Source organism: Eleginops maclovinus, chromosome 1 (genome assembly GCF_036324505.1).
Source record: "Eleginops maclovinus isolate JMC-PN-2008 ecotype Puerto Natales chromosome 1, JC_Emac_rtc_rv5, whole genome shotgun sequence".
NCBI classification, from domain to species: domain Eukaryota; kingdom Metazoa; phylum Chordata; class Actinopteri; order Perciformes; family Eleginopidae; genus Eleginops; species Eleginops maclovinus.
In genome coordinates, this window is record NC_086349.1 from 2,463,207 (window position 1) to 2,481,323 (window position 18,117).

The window sequence follows — 18,117 nt, forward strand, 5'->3', positions numbered from 1 at the left end:
TAATATATACACTGGTGCTTACATATGTAGCCTACATTTGAAGAATTGTTTATTTGACTCATTTAATTTAACTGATTACAGTTAAGTGCCTGAGAGGCTGAACTCGGGGTAAATAAATCGCTTACATTTCCTGTGCTAACAACACTCGCTCTGGCTTTGACAGATAACCTCAACAGACCTTAAACACCTACATCGTGTTAGGATAACGTCGCACAATTAGGCAGAATGCCTTTCTAATGACATACACTACGGTGAAGTAGGTTGTTGTTTATGCCAGTCAACTATTGCCTCAGATATTGAAGCTTATGGTGGCTACATTATCCTAGCTAGCTCATTGGCTACATCGCTAGCTTTGTAGCATCAGCCAGATTTCTAACGGTGGCCAAACAGATCCGCTCACTAACAGGTTGAATGTGAGTGACAGCTCGGTGACCTGGTACTCCCGGACACAAACACTGAACAAGAAGAGAGGGTAAGAGCACACGACAACAGTTACTGACACATTTATGACCTATCTTAGTGCGGGGGAGATAACAACATTGTTTATTATAGCTCTCATTGTAGGCTCGTATACATGTGATTTTGGCCGGGTCAGCAGTTGAACTTGGTGGTGTGTTTTTTTTGGCTTTTAAACGTATATAAAATAAACTATAGGATCAGTGGACCTCTTTGCCTCATGGTATTAGGAATGACGTAATGTTTTTGTCCCCCTCACTGATACCTGTGTGTAGGTTATACTGCACAAAGCAGGAAGAGACACACAGCAGGCGCGAGCCCGTATACCTTAGCCTGTGAGTGGCCTGATGCCCCCCCTCACTCACTCAGACCTAAGGGACTGGGGAGAGGGCTGATATTGAAAGAGAAAGTAACTGCAGCGTGCCGCCTGACGGGGCGAGGCGTGGTGTGTCATGTGTCACTGTGATGACTCCCGGCCCGGCAAAATGCTGTTCCCTCCCTCTCTGCCGGGGGGGTATGGTTCAGGGTAGCAAATATCATGTTTCGGGGTAGGTGGGGGTAGAGGTGTTATGTAATGAAGTAGATGTACTTGGGTATTTCCATTTGATGCTACTTTGTACTTCTACTCCTCTACAATTCAGAGGTAAATGGTGTACTTCTACTCCACTACATGTATTTAATACCGTAAGTTACTTTGCAGTTATATATTAATGATAAAAAATAGGATTAACACTGAAAATATACTTTTATTGGAATAAATTCACAATTAGGTAAGGTTAAGCACCCGCTAAAACAACTGGTTGTTATGGGACACAGTTGGGTTCATTTATTATTTATATTTTCACTGACATTTTACATATTAGGCTATTCATTGCATACCTAATGTGAATAACATCCGACTTTTATATTTGTTCTTCATATTGTATATTTGAGAGATAATCTACATATTTGTATCTTTAACTTTCAATATGAATAGGTTTTACTTTTAAGTTCTGATTTATTTTTCTATTTTGAGATGTCCATATTTTATGCTTATGTTTTTTATTATCTACTCTTTCATTTTCACATTATGTGCAATGCCTTGTTTACATGCTGCTGTGACGGAAACATTTCCCAAATTGGGATCAATAAAGTAAATGTAGTTTAATCTAATAATGTAAAGGGAAACGCTCACTGACAGAAACTCCAGAGACTCCAGCATTACACAGGCTAAGGAGGTGTGTATGAATATATGATAATCCGCATGTTTTTATACAGGGATGGTGCAGCCCCAGCCTGATGGCCCGATGCAGTGGGACATGTCGGGAGAAGAGAGTGGTGGGACCCTCAGGGTCCCCCCAGAGCTGGCTTCCAACGAGGTGGTGACCAGGCTTCTGGGAGATAACCAGCAGCTAAGAGGTAGATGTATTTCCACTCGGAAATAATCCTAAGGCTAGCTGAATAAAAACAACTACTCATCAATATAATTCTTTCAGCTGAGAGCTATGATTGAGTTCTCACTTATTTCACATGAACAGCTTTTGTCAAGTCATCGCAACTGATGGATGCAAATGATTCTTTTTGTTCTTAAATTCTACACATATATATTTATTTGTCAGTGTACTTTCACCAGGAAATTATTATTATTGTTATTATGACTATTAATATAATAAGATTGTGTAATCGTTTTTTTTATTCCATTTTTTGTGTACCTTTTCTAGAACTTGCCCTGCACTCCTGAAATGCTTTAGTTTTGGTTCATCCATCCAAAGCACTTTGGCACTTTGTTTTGAAATACGTCCTTTTTAATGAATAATTGCTATTCTTATTTATATAATTACTATGTATTTGATTTACAGCTGTTGTTGAAACTTTATATGGCATATCTCTTCTTTCCCCTCCACCCTCCTGTCATCCAGAGGCCCTGCAGCGGAGCAACCTGGCCCTCCGTCAGCGCTGTGAGGAGATGGAGGGATGGCAACAGAGGACGAGAGGGGAGCGCGAGTTTCTCAGCTGTCGTTTCCACGAAGCCAGGGCCCTGGTGGAGAGGCTGGCCCAGGAGAACCACTCCCTGCAGAGTCTGGTGAACGGGTCGGCCCCCTCCTCCACCCACTGCTGCAGCTCCAGCCAGACCGATGAGCTGCAGGCGCGCCAGGTCCGGGGCAGACCGCTGGATGGACCGCAGGTAGGCTGTGATTCACTCTCCTCATATTCACACTTGCTTAATAATCCATTACTTCTGAGCAAAGAATTCTTACACAGCTTCCATTGTTATATTTAAAATCATTTGTTGGAATGTGTAAACAGATTATTTTAACTCTTTATTTCTCTGTATTACACTTGTCTGCTCATATTCCACATTTTTATATTTAATGAAACATTTCATGTAGATAATGTATTTGTCTTCACAACATAAACAACAAAAGCAGTTGTTTTTGTTATTTTTCCAATATTAGAAAGAGCATTTAAAAGCATCCTCCAGTATGCTTATGTACTTATATATTAATGCAGTGAAGACGTGTTTCTGTACGCCAACCTTTGCAAGGGCTCCCTCGACAGAATCCATCAGGATTTTTCTGTTGGATTTCATCATAATGAAGAGCATTAGATCTGTTGGAAACAAACATTTATGATACTTACATGTTTTGTTCAGATGGATGAGCTCCACATATGAGCACCACATGAGTGTAGATAAAATCACCAGAAGTTAAAAAGCTAACGTGACGCTAAAAAGGAACTACATCAGAGTCACATGACTTCACGTCACCAACGCTAAGCTAAAAGTGGCAACTTTGGACCCCCTTGTTTTCAGCGGTGGAAGAATTACTCAAATATTTTGCTTAAGTCAAAGTACAAATACTACAGTTTAAAAATACTCAGCTACAAGTGAAAGTCCTGCCATTAAAATCTTAAGTAAAAGTACAAAAGTATTGGCATCAAAATATACCTAAAGTAAGTAAAAATACTTATTGTGTGTAATGCATTAATGCGTTCATCACAGCTGGTAAAGGACCAGAGTGTAGGAATACTCTGCTACAGTAAAAGTCCTGCATTCAAAATGTTCCTCCAGTAAAAGTAGAAGTACTCAGATCTTGTACTTGAGTAAAAGAAGAAGTACCAGAGTGTAGGAATACTCTGTCACAGTAAAAGTCCTGCATTCAAAATGTTCCTCCAGTGAAAGTAGAAGTACTCTCATCTAAATGTACTTAAAGTAGCGACAGTAAAAGTAGTCATTGTTTGATTGGTCCATTTCAGAATAATATCTCTGATATGTTTTATAATTATTGATCATTAAAGTGTTCTCAGAGCTGGTAAAGGTGCAGCTAGTTTGAATGGCTTTGTATACTGCAGGGTAGCTGCTGAATTTACTGCAGGTGAACTAAAGTCTGATTTAAGGGCTGATTATATTTACCATCATTAATCCAGATCTGTAAAGTTACTAAAGGATTAAATACATGTAGTGGAGTAAAAGTACACCATTTACCTCTGAACTGTAGTGGAGTCGGAGTACAAAGAAGCATAAACTGGAAATACTCAAGTAAAGTACAAGTCCCTCAAAATTGTACTTGTGAATGTACTTAGTTACTTCCCACCTCTGGCTACTTTTAATTTATTTATATAGTACTGTTGGATATCTTACCTTTAATTATATATCATTGTTTTTTATCAGTTAATTTATATTTTGTAATACCTAGTAGTGTGAAAAAGTAACGAGTAACTAATGTTGTCTGATAAACAACATAGTGGAGTGAAAAGTACAATATTGACTTTCAAATTGTATTGAAGTAGAAGTATTAGTATTACATTTAAAATGTAAAATACTCAAGTAAAGTACAGGTGCCCCAAAATTGTATTTAAGTACAATACTTGAATAAATATACTTCACTACATTACACCACTGCTTGTTTCAGACACTTGATCAGCGGGAGAGGAAGAGAGTGGAAGAGACGGATCAGAACACACAGACCACACCTCCTCGCAGCCTGGTGAGAGCTCCGACTGTTGTCTGATGGAGGTTTTGATTCCTTTGTATATTTTCATTTAACGAATAAGTCCATGTGTGTCTAGGGCGATGCGAGTGTGCATAGATCCTTGAGTTGCGCCCTCCTCTTCCCTTTCAGAGGTATGGGGGGAGATAGGGGGCAGGAAAGATGGCCAGGTGAGCCTGCTCGCAGCATCCCCCCCATCCCCCGACTCAAATGCACAGCTAATCTATGGCCCTCCCCCCCAAGTTTAATGCTCCACCTCACCTTTGTTTTTTTGCTTTTAAGCAGTTACCTGATGCCCAATGCGTCTTTTATCTAAGGCAATGGGGATGTAGATCTGTAGGTTGCAATGTATTTTACTTATGCAGGATCATCTGAATGCTAGTTGGACTCCAGAAAGGCCTCTGCGTCCCACTTTAAATCGAATCAAATAGGTCATTCCCTTTTTAAATCCCTCTCCGTCTCCACACTTTGTGTTCTCTCACTCCTTGGTGTATTTCCACATTTAGCTTGGTGTGAGTCCCGCAGCCCAGGGGAAAGAGTTCTGTCTCTGTCCATTCCCTCCTGTTACCTCCCCTCCCTCCCTGCTCCCATTCATCCCTCATTCATTCACTTCCTGTCTCTCTCCACAGCCTGTGGAAGGTTCAAACGATGTCCTCCAGTATCTGAAGGGCCACAAAGAGAAGCTGGAGGAAGGAATGAGAGACCTCAAGAGGAAGAATGAAGAGCTGGAGAGGGAGAGGGAGGAGGGGGAGAAAGAGAGAGAGCGCATGCGGCGCTGCTTTGACCAGATGCGGAACAAACTGGCCCAGCCACAGGTAACATCGTCATCCAATCATATGCTTTATACACAGGAACCAGAACTACAGATGTGAGGGTACACACAAAACAGTAATAACTAGAAAGTGCAGATCTCCGCCAGCTGACCCAGCACCCAAATGTTTCTCCCCTCTGAAATCATTTATAGCTGTTACTCCGTTATAGTTGCTTAGCAAAATATGTGATGTTGAGGAAATAAATGATCTATTTGGCTCAACCTATAGAAAAAGCCACACTAGTTTTATTTTACATTGAATAAGTGATATTGGAGTTAACAGTGTCTTTAATTTTATATTTCGTTTTTTTAAACACTTGAGTGGCGAGTTTACTACCTTCCATGAAATATTTTGTCTTCATTAATATAATAAATCAACAAGTTAAACACAAAAGTTCAAGAGTGGAAATATTTGTACAAAAACAAGGACATTCTTTATGTAAACTGGAAATAAACTAAATTAAAATGTCTTGGTAAGGTCTCTCCTCTGTTCCAGCAATTACTAACTCTGGTTGGAAAGGAATACTCCCGTAAAGCACACCGATAGATTTTAAGAACATGCTGCACGCTGACGCTGCTCATCCCCGCTCTCTCCTTCTTTGGCTGCTGAGGAGACAGAAGGGCTCGCGTTCTTTGAAAGCAGACTACTTTATTATTAGCTAAATGAAAAGATCCAAGTCCTTAAAAAAAGGAACAGCTGATGTACAAATTAGTTTTTGTAGTTTCCTTAGCTGCAAGCCAAACACTCCATCCAAACCGGTTGAAACGGAGGAAGCTGTCCGGACAGGAGAAGTGAGGACAAAGACAGGGGCAACATGCTTTAATGCATCGCGCTGGGAACTGCCCACTGTCAATTTACATCCAATAGAAGTGCATGTTTTAGTCACTGACATAATCAGAGGGTTATTTTAGTGTTTGAGAAGAAATAACTGTGTCTTGCTCTTTGTGAAGTCTTGTGTCTCAATCTGTTGAGATGCAAAGTCAGTGAGAGTTGGTTCAGAAAGCGTATCTTTATATTAATACTGAGGGAAGGCTGCGCCTGCACAAAACAGTGGTGCAGTGATGAAGTATTTTGTAGGCCAACCCGGGAGTTACATCAAGGGCCCCCTTGACAAAAAGCAATGGGATTCTTCCATTGCTTTTTGGAATATTGCAGAAAATAATCTCTGGGGCAAACACACGTTTATGATACCTATGCATGATCAGCTGGATTATCTTCACATATTAACACTGCTGATTTTTAAAGTTGTAATGCAACCAGTTCACCAGTGGGGTATTTACTGTCTATTTTATGTAGTAGAAAGAATCATTAAAATTCAGCTTGTGTTTACCACAGATCTTATTTCGGGCCTCTTACCAAAAACTGAGGGAACCAAAAGTGGTAAATGCTAACTCATTTCTGGATTTTAGGACTCATTCCTGCACCACTTTCTAGATGGGTTATGGATACCAGCATCAGAATCAGAAGCAGAATCAGGGTTATTGCCAATGAGGTTTACGCATACGAGGAATTTGGATTTGTATAAATGGTGCAAAGACACACAAAGGGAAGGGGTTCCAGAAAAGGAGCAAAAAATAGTTCTGTTATAAAAACTATTATAACAAATACAAATTAAAGACAATATTCACTCAAAATATAAATTCACAAAAGACTACATCAAGGTACAGTAAAAATAGGACAAATATTATAATTTCAAGTTTTAAAGTGTGTGTAGGAGCCAAAATGCTATTTAGCCATTGTTTATTGTTTCTATTATATCATCATTTGTTTACACCACAATTATTCACTTCTGGCAGCCATAGCTGGGTGTGGTTTAGGGTATTTAGTCCAGCTGTTGTGTGTATAGTTTTACTCTGGTTATTGTTCTTTTTTTTTCTTCTCATTTAAACATCCTGAAATGTAAACTCAGTACGGACTGCTTATTGGGAACTAGTCCCAATAATTAGCGAAGTTTAGCCTCTTCTGTGACATCATTTATTGACAGTGTGTGTAAATTCAATTTAATGTAATGTTTTTACAGGCAGGCAATGTTTCTGAGGAGGCTGCCCAACATCGCTCTGAGGCACAGCACTCCTCTGACTGGTATGAGACATTTCCCCTCCTGGTACAAAATACTGAATTGCATTGTGTGAAACTAACGTCACTAAAGTGGATTTCTGTGTTAACCGGGTTGTCATGAGCAGCTTTTGGACTGGGTGCTGTTGAATTAGTCTGACTGTACTGTATATGTGCAGGGAACAGCATGCCGTTTTTGTTTCTGCATTTCTTCCGCTTAATACAAGGCTGATTTTGAGATGTCTTCCTCCTCCTTCCTCTCTCTGTTCCCTTCTCCAGCTCTAGCCTGGCTAAACTCACAGAGCAGCTTCAGGCCACACAGGGCAGGTGAGCCCACAGCTCTGTGTGGCTTTCTTTCACTGTGTGCATGCTGCCACCTGCATGCCCTGTATGTCTGTGCTCAATTTGTCATGTATGGTATCCTACTTTTCTGTTCTGTCCGATTATAGACCAGTGGTTCCCAACCGGGGTTACGGGGACACCTAGAGGTGCTAGATGGGATTGCGGGGAGTCTGTAGAAAGATTAGGGATGTACATACATTTTCATGAGCCTGGTGACTGCGGTGTAGTTTGACGTTCGACTAACCGATCATGCCGGGACATGTTGATAGTGTGCGGGTCATCATGGGACATGTTACAGTGATGCTAAGAGCTAGCTTGAATTTTGTGTGCAAAAAATAAACATTTCTATTGAAACTATTAGCTTAATACTTACAACGCTTTACTATAGGTTGATGTCCACATGATATAGTCAAACGCCCTCAACCGGCTACACCCATAAGTAAATATGCTTTCTTGATAGATTGACATCTGACACAGCCAATGATAATTGCCTTATTTCGCTTTGTGAACAGCCATTGGATAAAAGCCAAGTTTTGACTGTCTGGGCAACTTTCAATCAAATTTGGGACATTGTGTCGATTTTTGGGAAGCAGGACAAATGATAACAATGCTGAGCAGACCCGCACACAGTGCGACACCTGGTAACCTGTACATTCACGCTGAGGCAGCACGCATAGCGACGGGCTAACATTAGCTGCAAAGTGACGGTAAGAATGGATGCATGGTTATGCAGGGATAAACATACAGTTACCGGTCCCGTCGCTGCAGAACACGGTTTAGGAGAGCCAAGTGAAAGAAAAAAATCTAGGGAAATACATTCCTTAGGATTCAGTTGGCCAAAGGGTTTTTTGTGGCTATGTCCTGGCAAATAATTCTCTGAAGCCAGCCCACCTATGGTGAACCAAACACGCTGTGTCTTTAAAAAGTTGGGTTAAACACAACTACAAGGTGTTTAATACGAGTAAAAATGTAGGTGAATAATCACAGATGACTGAGGGAGTAATTATAGAATGGCAATCAGCTCAAAGGGGACACAAAAAAGGTTGGGAACCACTGTTATATATAATTTCAACAATGAATTATTCCACCAGTGATAGACAGATTTGCATTGTCTTCATATCTGCACTTCCGGTTCTTCTCATAAAGGGTTAAAAGTAGCATGTTGTCAGCTTCCCTTCTCATCATTCTGGCTAAACCAATTGGACAAAAAATAATTTCAAGTTTGTTTTACAGTGGAATCATTTTAGTGACATCTTTTTTTGAAATGACTGAAAAAGTCAGATTTCAAATCCTTTTCTGTTCTCATCAGACATGACTTTAGTGCATAGTCAGGTATCATTACTTGACATTATCATACCATATTCAACCGTCGTTTGATTTTCACCACTGCAGAGCTGCCTGCTGGCTACATGGCTGAAACTGTTGTGAGGCGTCCCCCCCCCCCTGCACAGTTATTTAAATCTAAAAAGATACAGCAGGTTTTCTGGAAAAACATAGAATCAGTTATTTTATAAACATTTGTGGTTCCTTGTAAGGCTAAGCAGCCAGTGGTGGAGTGTAACTACATATATTATTTTACTGCAGTTAAATACAGTTATGAGTATTTATCCTTTAAACTCTACTACTTATTACAACATTTTAAATACATAATATATTATTGTTAGGTAAAATTATCCAACAGGATACAAAGGAGTTAAATAAGATCCTCAACAAACTACAACATTAAAATGCAACAATATAAAAAGTGCATGTTTTGCAGGACAGGCACTTTTATTTGTAACATTTTTGTTGCTATGCCTCCGTACTTTTAATTACTGAAAAAAAGATTGAAGAACTTTGACTTTATTAAATGATCCTAACACTTCTTCCACCACTGCACAGAATTATCATTGATTAGTATTTTACTGTTGTCAATACACAACGTGCTGCATCTTCTTAAGTCATTGTTATTGTGTAAATTATAATCAGATACATTTGTGATTATTGTGAAAACTCGTAAAAAATAGCAACTTCAACGTAAGAATGATCGTCCAGCCCAAAGGTCTTGTAATTATACATACTGTAGATATTACAATTTACAAAACAAGATGTGCTAAGGTTAAGTTATGAGAGTGTTGTGTCTGCAGGTATCGTGAGTTGGAGGAGAAGCTGGATTACCTGCAGAAGAGTTCAGCTCAGCGGGACAGAACTGAAGCTCTGCTCAAGCAGAAGGACAAGGACTGCGCTCAGGTCCGAACGGTGAACAGCTGGGCTTTTTATTCCCAGTTCTCCCACTACTAGAATTACAGATGGTGGCAGCGTTAAAAGACTCTCAACTTAAATACATTTTTTTCACAGCTGGCCAAAGACTGCGAGGCTCTGAAAGCTCAAGTCAAGTCCCTTTTAGGAGAAGTGAACGACAGCCGGAGCTGCCTGGAGAAGAGCGAGCATGAACGCAACATACTGGATGAAAAGTACGTGTCACGATAGCATTAATGCATAAGCAGAGACAAAGCAGAGACGCTGTGTTCTATAACGACATATTATAACTGTTGTTCGTTTAAAAAAATGCCGTGGATGCAGGTTATAATAATACATAGAGCAATAACTATATTTTTCCGTGATTAAAGTGGTGCATTTACATGAAAAACAACCAGACATTTTTTGATATTAAAGTCACACATTTGATAGAATCTGTTATTTCTTTAAAATCAAGTTACAAAAAAAACTTGAACTACTGTTTTAAAAGGACTGATCAGCCTCGTCACACCACAGCCTAATCGAAATATATTTTCCATTGGTTTTAGCAGTTAAGAAATGCTCATGATGTATGAGTGATTACGCTGAGCTGATTGGCCCTGAGTGTCATAGTTACGACACAATGAACAGATCAAATGTGATCCAACATGTTCCAAACTGCTAACCTCCGCATTCACAACTTCCTGTGGAATTCCTTGGTAACTGTCTGAGTCGAAATTGATCCTACATCGCAACAATATTTGATGTGACTCTTAAAACCCATATTTCTCAGATTGTAAGTAACTCATTGTATTTTTTAAGTAAATCAACTTCACGGTCTGAAAACAGCCTTTATTTAATTAATTCTGGCCTAAAAGTTGTAAAATGTACTACACACCAAAACCTAAGCGATTTTAACTCTCCATTTATTTGACTGAGCCGAGACCGGATTTTGTTTAGCAGATTGTAAGCGGGACTTAAGGAAAAAAATGGTGCGCATGTTCTATGGGTCCAATGGGAAGATCGCTGGAGGATGCAGGGAAGAATAATATTAGTATATGTGTTCTCAAGAGTCAGGGAACGCAACACTGTATTCAGTTCTTCTTTATACATCCATGAAGGGCATGTGTTCTGATGTGTGGTGCTGTGCTCTCCCTGCAGGCTGTGCAGTAAGGTAAAGGCGCTGCAGGTGGCGGAGCGGGAGCAGGAGCAGCAGAGGAAGCAGCATCACGTAGCCATGGACAAGCTGCTGCTGCAGAACCAGAGCCTGGAGACGGCCCTGAAGACTGAGAGACATGTGGTCACAGAGGAGAAGTGGGTTCAACACACACACACACACACACACACACACACACACACACACACACACACACACACTCACACACACATGCACATATTCTGCATTGTGATGATTTTTGGGTTTATACCAAAGAGGGAAGTATTTATAAGGGTTGAACAATTAATCAAAATGTTATCGAAATTGAAATCTAAACGAGCACTGTGAGTGAAGTAGTAGAGCAGCCCTGACCTACAAATAGTGTTCTACAGACTTAATAAGAAATCCTTATTTAACACAGATCCTATTTAAAAAATGTCTCCATAATCATTTAATTGTATCTTTTCTTAATAAAGTAAATTATTTTTCATTCCATGTGATATCGCCCATCATATTGCAATTACAAAATTAGTCAAAATAATTGCAATAATTTATTTTTTTCCAAATCATGTGGCCATGATATTTGTTTTTCATTCATTATAAAAACAGTTTTTCTTTATTAAGAGAAGTAAGTGGTACATCGCATCACATTGTATTTCCTATTTAGCAACAAAAAATGACTGCAGCATTTTTCTTTTATTTGGTGCAAACAAAATCTTACCGTGTCCACAAAAGATGACACATTTGAATTGAAATTTGATATGATATCTCATCTTCTGCTCACATATTTGAAATAGATATTTTCCGGACCAACACAACACAGCTGTAATGTTCAATTAGCTTTCTAGCATTGTGATGTCCCCCTCAAATTTAAATCAAGGCTTCTGGGTTTCTTTCCATTTTCTTCTACACTGTCACCAGCCCCACATTGCCGGTTCCATTGCCGATATTTAATGCAATACTGTGTGTAAAAATGCTGTTTGTTTTTGTTTTTTTTAGGAAAAAACTGACTCAATTGCAGCATGCCTACACGTGTCTTTTTAGAGACTATGATACTAAACTGAAGAGTGAGGTAAAACATCTTTAAACATCTCGTCACCCTATTTAATGCTTGCTATAAAGCTCATGTAATCTTGTGGTAATGTGTGTGTGTGTGTGTGTGTGTGTGTGTGTGTGTGTGTGTGTGTGTGTGTGTGTGTGTGTGTGTGTGTGTGTGTGTGTGTGTGTGTGTGTCAGGGAGGAGATCTGTGCAGCAGGCTGGAGGAGGCAGAGCGGGCGCTGGCCCTGAAGCAGGACCTCATAGATAAACTGAAGGAGGAGGTGGAGCAGCAGAAAGGCTCACTGGAGACCGTCCCCGTCCTCACTGCACAGGTACACACAGCATACCGGAACATATCACTGCCATACCAAAATATTCTATGCCACAGGGATAATTGACTTTGAAAGGAGAACACTATAGGAGCCATTAACAGCTTTTTGATTTATGATGTAATATCTCGCAGATATAGGGTTTGTGTTGTATTATTTTAAATATATCACTTTTCTTCTTGAGTTACACCATTATTAATGAAAGATCATTTTTAGAACAGATAAGATATTTGTGTAATCTAATATTTATATTATTATGATTTGATTATGGGCACCTTTTGTGTATTTTAACAATCTGATGAAAGTCAGTTGAATCACTTTTTTTTTTAAACCAGTAATCTGCCTATCAATGTTTAAATTTAGCCCCAGCAACATTTGGGAATGTTTTGGTGCCTGCTTGTCCAGCATATGGATTTGGATTAATGATTGGTATCATGGAGGTTTATTTAGCTTTGCTATGAGTCACTAGAGATATGCATACTTTAGCCTGTGTATGGTCCACACCCACATTTTAGCCTGCGTGTATTATACAGGTACATAGACTGATGCAGTGATGACATATTTTTGTAGGCCGACCCAGAGGTTGGGATAGAAAGTTCCCCATCGACATAAACCAATTAGGTTTTTCCATTGTGTTTGGGAATATTGCAGAAAATAACACCCACGTTTATGATACCTACACACTGTGTGTGTGTGTGTGTGTGTGTGTGTGTGTGTGTGTGTGTGTGTGTGTGTGTGTGTGTGTGTGTGTGTGTGTGTGTGTGTGTGTGTGTGTGTGTGTGTGTGTGTGTGTGTGTGTGTGTGTGTGTGTGTGTGTGTGTGTGTGTGTGTGTGTGTGTTCAGGCTGAGATCTACAAGGCAGATTTCCTAGCAGAGCGAGAAGCGAGAGAGAAGCTGAACCAGAAGAAGGAGGAGCTGCAGGATCAGCTGACTCAGGCCCTGACTGAGATTGACAGGCTCAAACAGGAAGCCACATCACGGTAAAAAGAAAATCTGAAAGTGGAAAAAGCACAACAATTATTTGTTTCCTGGATGTGGGCATGTACCGTCACACTGTCAGAAGCTCAGTCTGCCTTGCTGTGAGCTCCAGCTGGCTGATTCATTCCTCTGTTCATGTCATCTGTGATCCAGGGTTACCTAGTCCTTTGTGTGGAATTCCTCTCTTTGCCCTCTAATCACAAGCTGCATCAGCATCTGGAGGGGACTTTAGCTTTGCTGCTGCAGTCTTCACAGGCAGGGCTGTTCATCAGCAAAACTGACACTTTCTATCTGAAGCCCGAGCTGAACCCACTGATGTCCTCTACTTATTAACAAATATCGATATTTGTAGAGATATTTTTTTCATTCTAGAAAAGCGAAGTTGATCAGGAATATTAACTTGAGACTTTCTTGTTAGACAACAATTGCTTTTTTGTGAATCTGGATTTATTTGTGAATTAACCTTAAATAACTTTGATAGGTTGCATAACTCTTTTTTAATGATCGTTTAATTTTTGACAACATTCTGATATATTCTTACAGTTAATAATTATAAAATAATAGCAAATATATTAGACATTGTTAGGGATAGAGTTTCAACAAATGTTTAGCAATCAATTTCTTTGACTTTTTTTCTTTTTGTGCGAATGAAGAAACATCTTTACCAACATGCATAGTGTTTACTTAAAGCCCTTCACAAAGGACACACCAGAAACCAAAACAGAGATCTTCTAAAGTTTGGCTGAACAGGAGAGTTGTGTTTGTCTGTTTCAGTGCACGTATCGAGCAGATGAAGCTGAGACACCTGGAAGACTTTCCAACAAGGGCGCCACACATCCCCCCCCCACAAGGTACACCATACACAAAGCCACACATTCAAAATAACACGCACAAAGATATTAAGTAACACCCACACGGTTTTTATATATCAGATTTTATGGTCAATAAGAATTTTAACAAAAGCTCTTTGGTCACTTCTGCAAATCAACGGATCAGGACTGACTGCACATTCTTTTCTCATGATACATACTCTAATGTCTCAGTGCTGTCAAGCCCCACTCAAATACTACTTTTGGATCCAAAAGCTATACACAATAGACCGTAGGGGTGAGGGAAGTAATCGTTACAGCATAGTATCGCAATACTTTGCGTAGCGATATTGTATCGATACACGGATGCCAAGTATCGACATTTTATGATATAAACTATTCATATTGCAAATCCAAAGAACGTTTTTGGTAACATTTTCTTTTTTTTAATCCACTAGATGGTGCTGATCTTTTTCATGTGCAGTTACGGCCATGGGTAAAGTCAGTGGGAAGTTAGTCAGAACAAAGATGGAGTCAGCAGAGAGAGAAATCAGAAATTTGCCATTTCGCAATATATGTTATCGCAATGCTTAGCATATCGTCGAATCGCAATACTATCGTATCGTGGCTTAAGTGCCGCGATAGTATCGTAGCATGCGGACCCTTGAGATTCCCTCCCCTAATACACCTCACCTGCAATACATATATATTTTTCAATAAACACTATAATATTATTAACAGAAAAAACAGTTTGACAATAAAAAGTTACTTTATTAAAATTATAATCAAAGTTGTAATATTTTAATAAGCACCGTATATAAGTAAATGTACTGAGTTTAGTTTGCTAACTTGTGTGCAGCATTACCAGCTTTGGAGTAGTGGGCTTTTGTTCTGACTCTTTGTGGTCACTTTATAAAACAAAAGGGAAATGTGTCAGAAGTTGTTTTGACATGCTTTCGCTCCCTGTTGCAGCTTTCAACACGGTGCCCCCGGCCCCCTCGTTCCGCCATCAGGGTTTGGCCCCACTCGGTGATCAAGGAGCCGCCGGAGCTGAGGAGCTGCCTGATTTATGTTGTCCGAAGTGTCATTACCAGGCTCCAGATATGGACACGCTGCAGATACATGTCATGGACTGTATACAGTAACATGAGTGTAGACAGTGCACACACACCTACAGATACACATTAAAAGTATGTTTCCTAGTGTCTACTCATAGCGTTGGGCACAACTTGATAACCATGTTTGGTTGTGGCCCCATGCTCTCTCACACACACGTTCAAAACAGACACACAAACCCAAATACTTGCTGTACATCTTAAAATGTTAACAATCGAATATGTCCGAAACAAGACCATTGGCAATCATATGACAGAATGACAATTGTAAGAAGAGAATGACAGCAAGATAATCAGCATGGTGTTTTCCTAGAAGGTGCTCAATGGATTCAAAATTGTGCTGTAGCTTTTAAATTCTGCAATTCATGCTTTTTGCGTCTTTCTCTTTCCTCCTGGCACTTTTTCTTTTTCCCTCGTCATGCCTTGCCTCTGAGAGGGCCCACGGATGCACATGTCCATCAGTATTTGTATATGATCCCTGATATCTTGTCCCTCTTTGCCCCGGTGGGATAGTGGCAATTGATGAGGTAAATGCATACTGTGGAATAAGCGTGTATAGTTTGACTGCATCCTCCAGGTTATACACGTGTATGTTAGTTAAGTAGGGTACTTATGCCTTCAAATGAGAAATCGAATGACAATGTGAATAACCTAGTGAGCTTTGAATTATATTCAATACTCAAATATGTTTTGGTCATAAATGTTGCTGTTTACATTACCTCCAAACATTTATTATTATTATTATTATTATTATTATTATTATTATTATTATTATTATTATTATTATTATTATATATTAGAGATGGGTTCACTCTAATTGAAAAAAATAGCCATTCTCTGTGTTCCGTGCCTGTGTACATCTCTGACTGCACCACTGCTTTAATCCCGACCCTGAACGCACCCCCCCCCCCCCCCTGTCTGTGCCCTTTATTCTGTTTTATCTATACCTGTAGCACCTTGCTATTTATCTCTCGGCAGGTAAGCACATCAAGGGTCCTTCACAGTTTGTGTGAATATTGTCTCTTATTATGGATCATTTGGTTCAAAGATTATTGTTTCAAACTGTTGAAGATTTAAATAAATTAGTTATTCATTAGATTGTGTTTGTGTGTTTTGTCTTGTGTGTACCAATACCATTTCACAAAAAGTTTTTCTTTTAAACGTAATCTAATCTGCAAACTACTATACCATAAATCTTTCTCAAAGAGTGGTCCGCGGACCACTGGTGGTCCGTGAGCGACCCCTAGTGGTCCGTGAGTATTTTGGTAAAATGTCACATTTAAAATTTATATATTATAAGTTTAAAATGTTTCTCAAACTGTCTTAAAATGACTAGTATAGAGTGTAGCATAGATGTAGCGTAGCTACGTTCGTAGCTACGTAGGTTACGATCTTACGTCATAAATGATTTGCGCGGTCAATTTGAGCTGTCAACTGACAAGATGGATCAATGGCTAAAGACAGGGTCAGTTAAAAGAACATTAAATGACAAATCTGACGTGACAGTCAAGGTGCATCGTCCTGATGCAGCTGATTCAGCAACTGCAAGTGGTTCAGCCGCAGCGACAAGTGATTTTGTGTGCGTTACTGAGTCCCAGGAGAGCGGTTCGCCGTCTAACCACCACCCGGCTGAAAGCTATGAAACTCGGCTTGATCGCAGAAAGTCCAGCGCTAAAGTGAAGAGAAAATATCACAGCGACTACATAAAATTCGGATTTTTCTGGACTGGAGATGAAGAGGATCCCAATCCACATTGTGTTTTGTGCTACGAGTCGTTGGCTAACGAGGCTATGAAACCCGCCAAGCTCAAGCGTCATTTTGAGAGCAAACACAAGGATTACATCGGGAAACCTTTAGCATTGCTTGAGAGAAAACGTGATGAACTTAAAAGACACATGACGAAGGTGCCCTCACATTTTTTTGCGACGGGGGAAAATGCGAAGGCTACAGAGGCATCATACAGGATATCCCTTCTCATCGCAAAAACAGGGAAACCTCATTCGACAGGTGAGAATTTAGTCAAACCAGCTGCCAAGGTTATGGCTAATGTATTGTTTGGGGAGAAAGCAAGCGACGAAATTAACAGGGTCCCCCTCTCCAATGATACTGTCCAGCCGCGAATAACAGCCATGGCCGAAAATGTGAAAGATCAGCTGATCACACGTTTATGCCAAAGCCAGTTTTTCACACTGCAACTGGACGAGTCAACTGATATCGTGAATGAGGCAAATCTGCTGTGTTTTGTAAGGTACATTTATGATGGCGGTGTGCAGGATGAATTTCTGTTTTGTCGTTCCCTGCCGACCAACACCACAGGGGAAGCCATTTTTGACTCAGTCAACGATTTCATCCTGCAGAATAATATCGACTGGACACGATGTGTTGGTATTTGCACAGATGGTGCAACTGCAATGACTGGGAAACACAAGGGACTGGCAGCGCGCGTACGCGCAGTTGCACCTTGCGCCACAGCAACACACTGTTGCATTCACAGAGAGCAGCTGGCTGTGAATAAAATGCCACCATGCCTCAAATCAGTACTGGACGAGTCTGTGAAAATTGTGAATACAATAGAAACCAAAGCACTGAACACACGTCTTTTTAAAGCTCTGTGTGATGAAATGGGAAGTGAACACACAAAACTGCTTTTCCATAGGCTGCTGAAGTTCGCTGGCTGTCGCGTGGGAAAGTTCTCACCCGTGTATTTGAACTGCGCGATGAGGTGATGTTATTCTTGCATCATACTGATGAACTGTATGACAGACTGCATGATTTCCAGTGGCTCTCAAAATTGGCATACCTGGCCGATGTCTTTAGCGCACTCAATGCTTTGAACTTAGC

At 40.0% G+C, this 18,117-nt stretch overlaps 2 protein-coding genes across 5 annotated transcripts; both read left to right on the forward strand.

Moving 5' to 3' along the window:
• Nucleotides 1-130: 130 nt before the first annotated feature.
• On the forward strand, nucleotides 131-16,372 carry ikbkg (inhibitor of nuclear factor kappa B kinase regulatory subunit gamma). 4 transcript variants are annotated; one of them, XM_063893509.1, is made up of 15 exons: nucleotides 131-472; nucleotides 1,714-1,854; nucleotides 2,355-2,620; nucleotides 4,347-4,421; nucleotides 5,054-5,239; nucleotides 7,257-7,318; nucleotides 7,571-7,618; nucleotides 9,760-9,871; nucleotides 9,971-10,086; nucleotides 11,012-11,164; nucleotides 12,006-12,078; nucleotides 12,243-12,377; nucleotides 13,218-13,354; nucleotides 14,127-14,203; nucleotides 15,134-16,372. In XM_063893509.1, exons 2-15 carry the CDS (start codon nucleotides 1,716-1,718, stop codon nucleotides 15,304-15,306), a joined length of 1,752 nt encoding a protein of 583 aa, XP_063749579.1. In that variant the 5' UTR covers nucleotides 131-472; nucleotides 1,714-1,715; the 3' UTR covers nucleotides 15,307-16,372. The 4 variants fall into 4 exon arrangements, with proteins under 4 accessions (XP_063749579.1, XP_063749587.1, XP_063749593.1 ...); XM_063893517.1 differs by having other exon boundaries at nucleotides 9,760-9,862; XM_063893523.1 differs by lacking the exon at nucleotides 7,571-7,618.
• A 1,033-nt stretch (nucleotides 16,373-17,405) lies between these two features.
• On the forward strand, nucleotides 17,406-18,040 carry LOC134871684 (zinc finger BED domain-containing protein 5-like). Its single transcript, XM_063894502.1, has one exon. It carries the CDS (start codon nucleotides 17,406-17,408, stop codon nucleotides 18,000-18,002), a length of 597 nt encoding a protein of 198 aa, XP_063750572.1. The 3' UTR covers nucleotides 18,003-18,040.
• Nucleotides 18,041-18,117: the final 77 nt, after the last annotated feature.

Excerpts from the sequence above, each read along its gene's own strand:
- ikbkg (XM_063893509.1), top strand. The coding sequence starts at position 1,716 with ATGGTGCAGCCCCAGCCTGATGGCCCGATGCAGTGGGACATGTCGGGA. Across the intron at positions 7,319-7,570 it reads GCACAGCACTCCTCTGACTG|CTCTAGCCTGGCTAAACTCA; the intron begins GTATGAGACATT and ends TCCCTTCTCCAG. Across the intron at positions 9,872-9,970 it reads ACTGCGCTCAGGTCCGAACG|CTGGCCAAAGACTGCGAGGC; the intron begins GTGAACAGCTGG and ends TTTTTTTCACAG.
- LOC134871684 (XM_063894502.1), top strand. The coding sequence starts at position 17,406 with ATGGCCGAAAATGTGAAAGATCAGCTGATCACACGTTTATGCCAAAGC.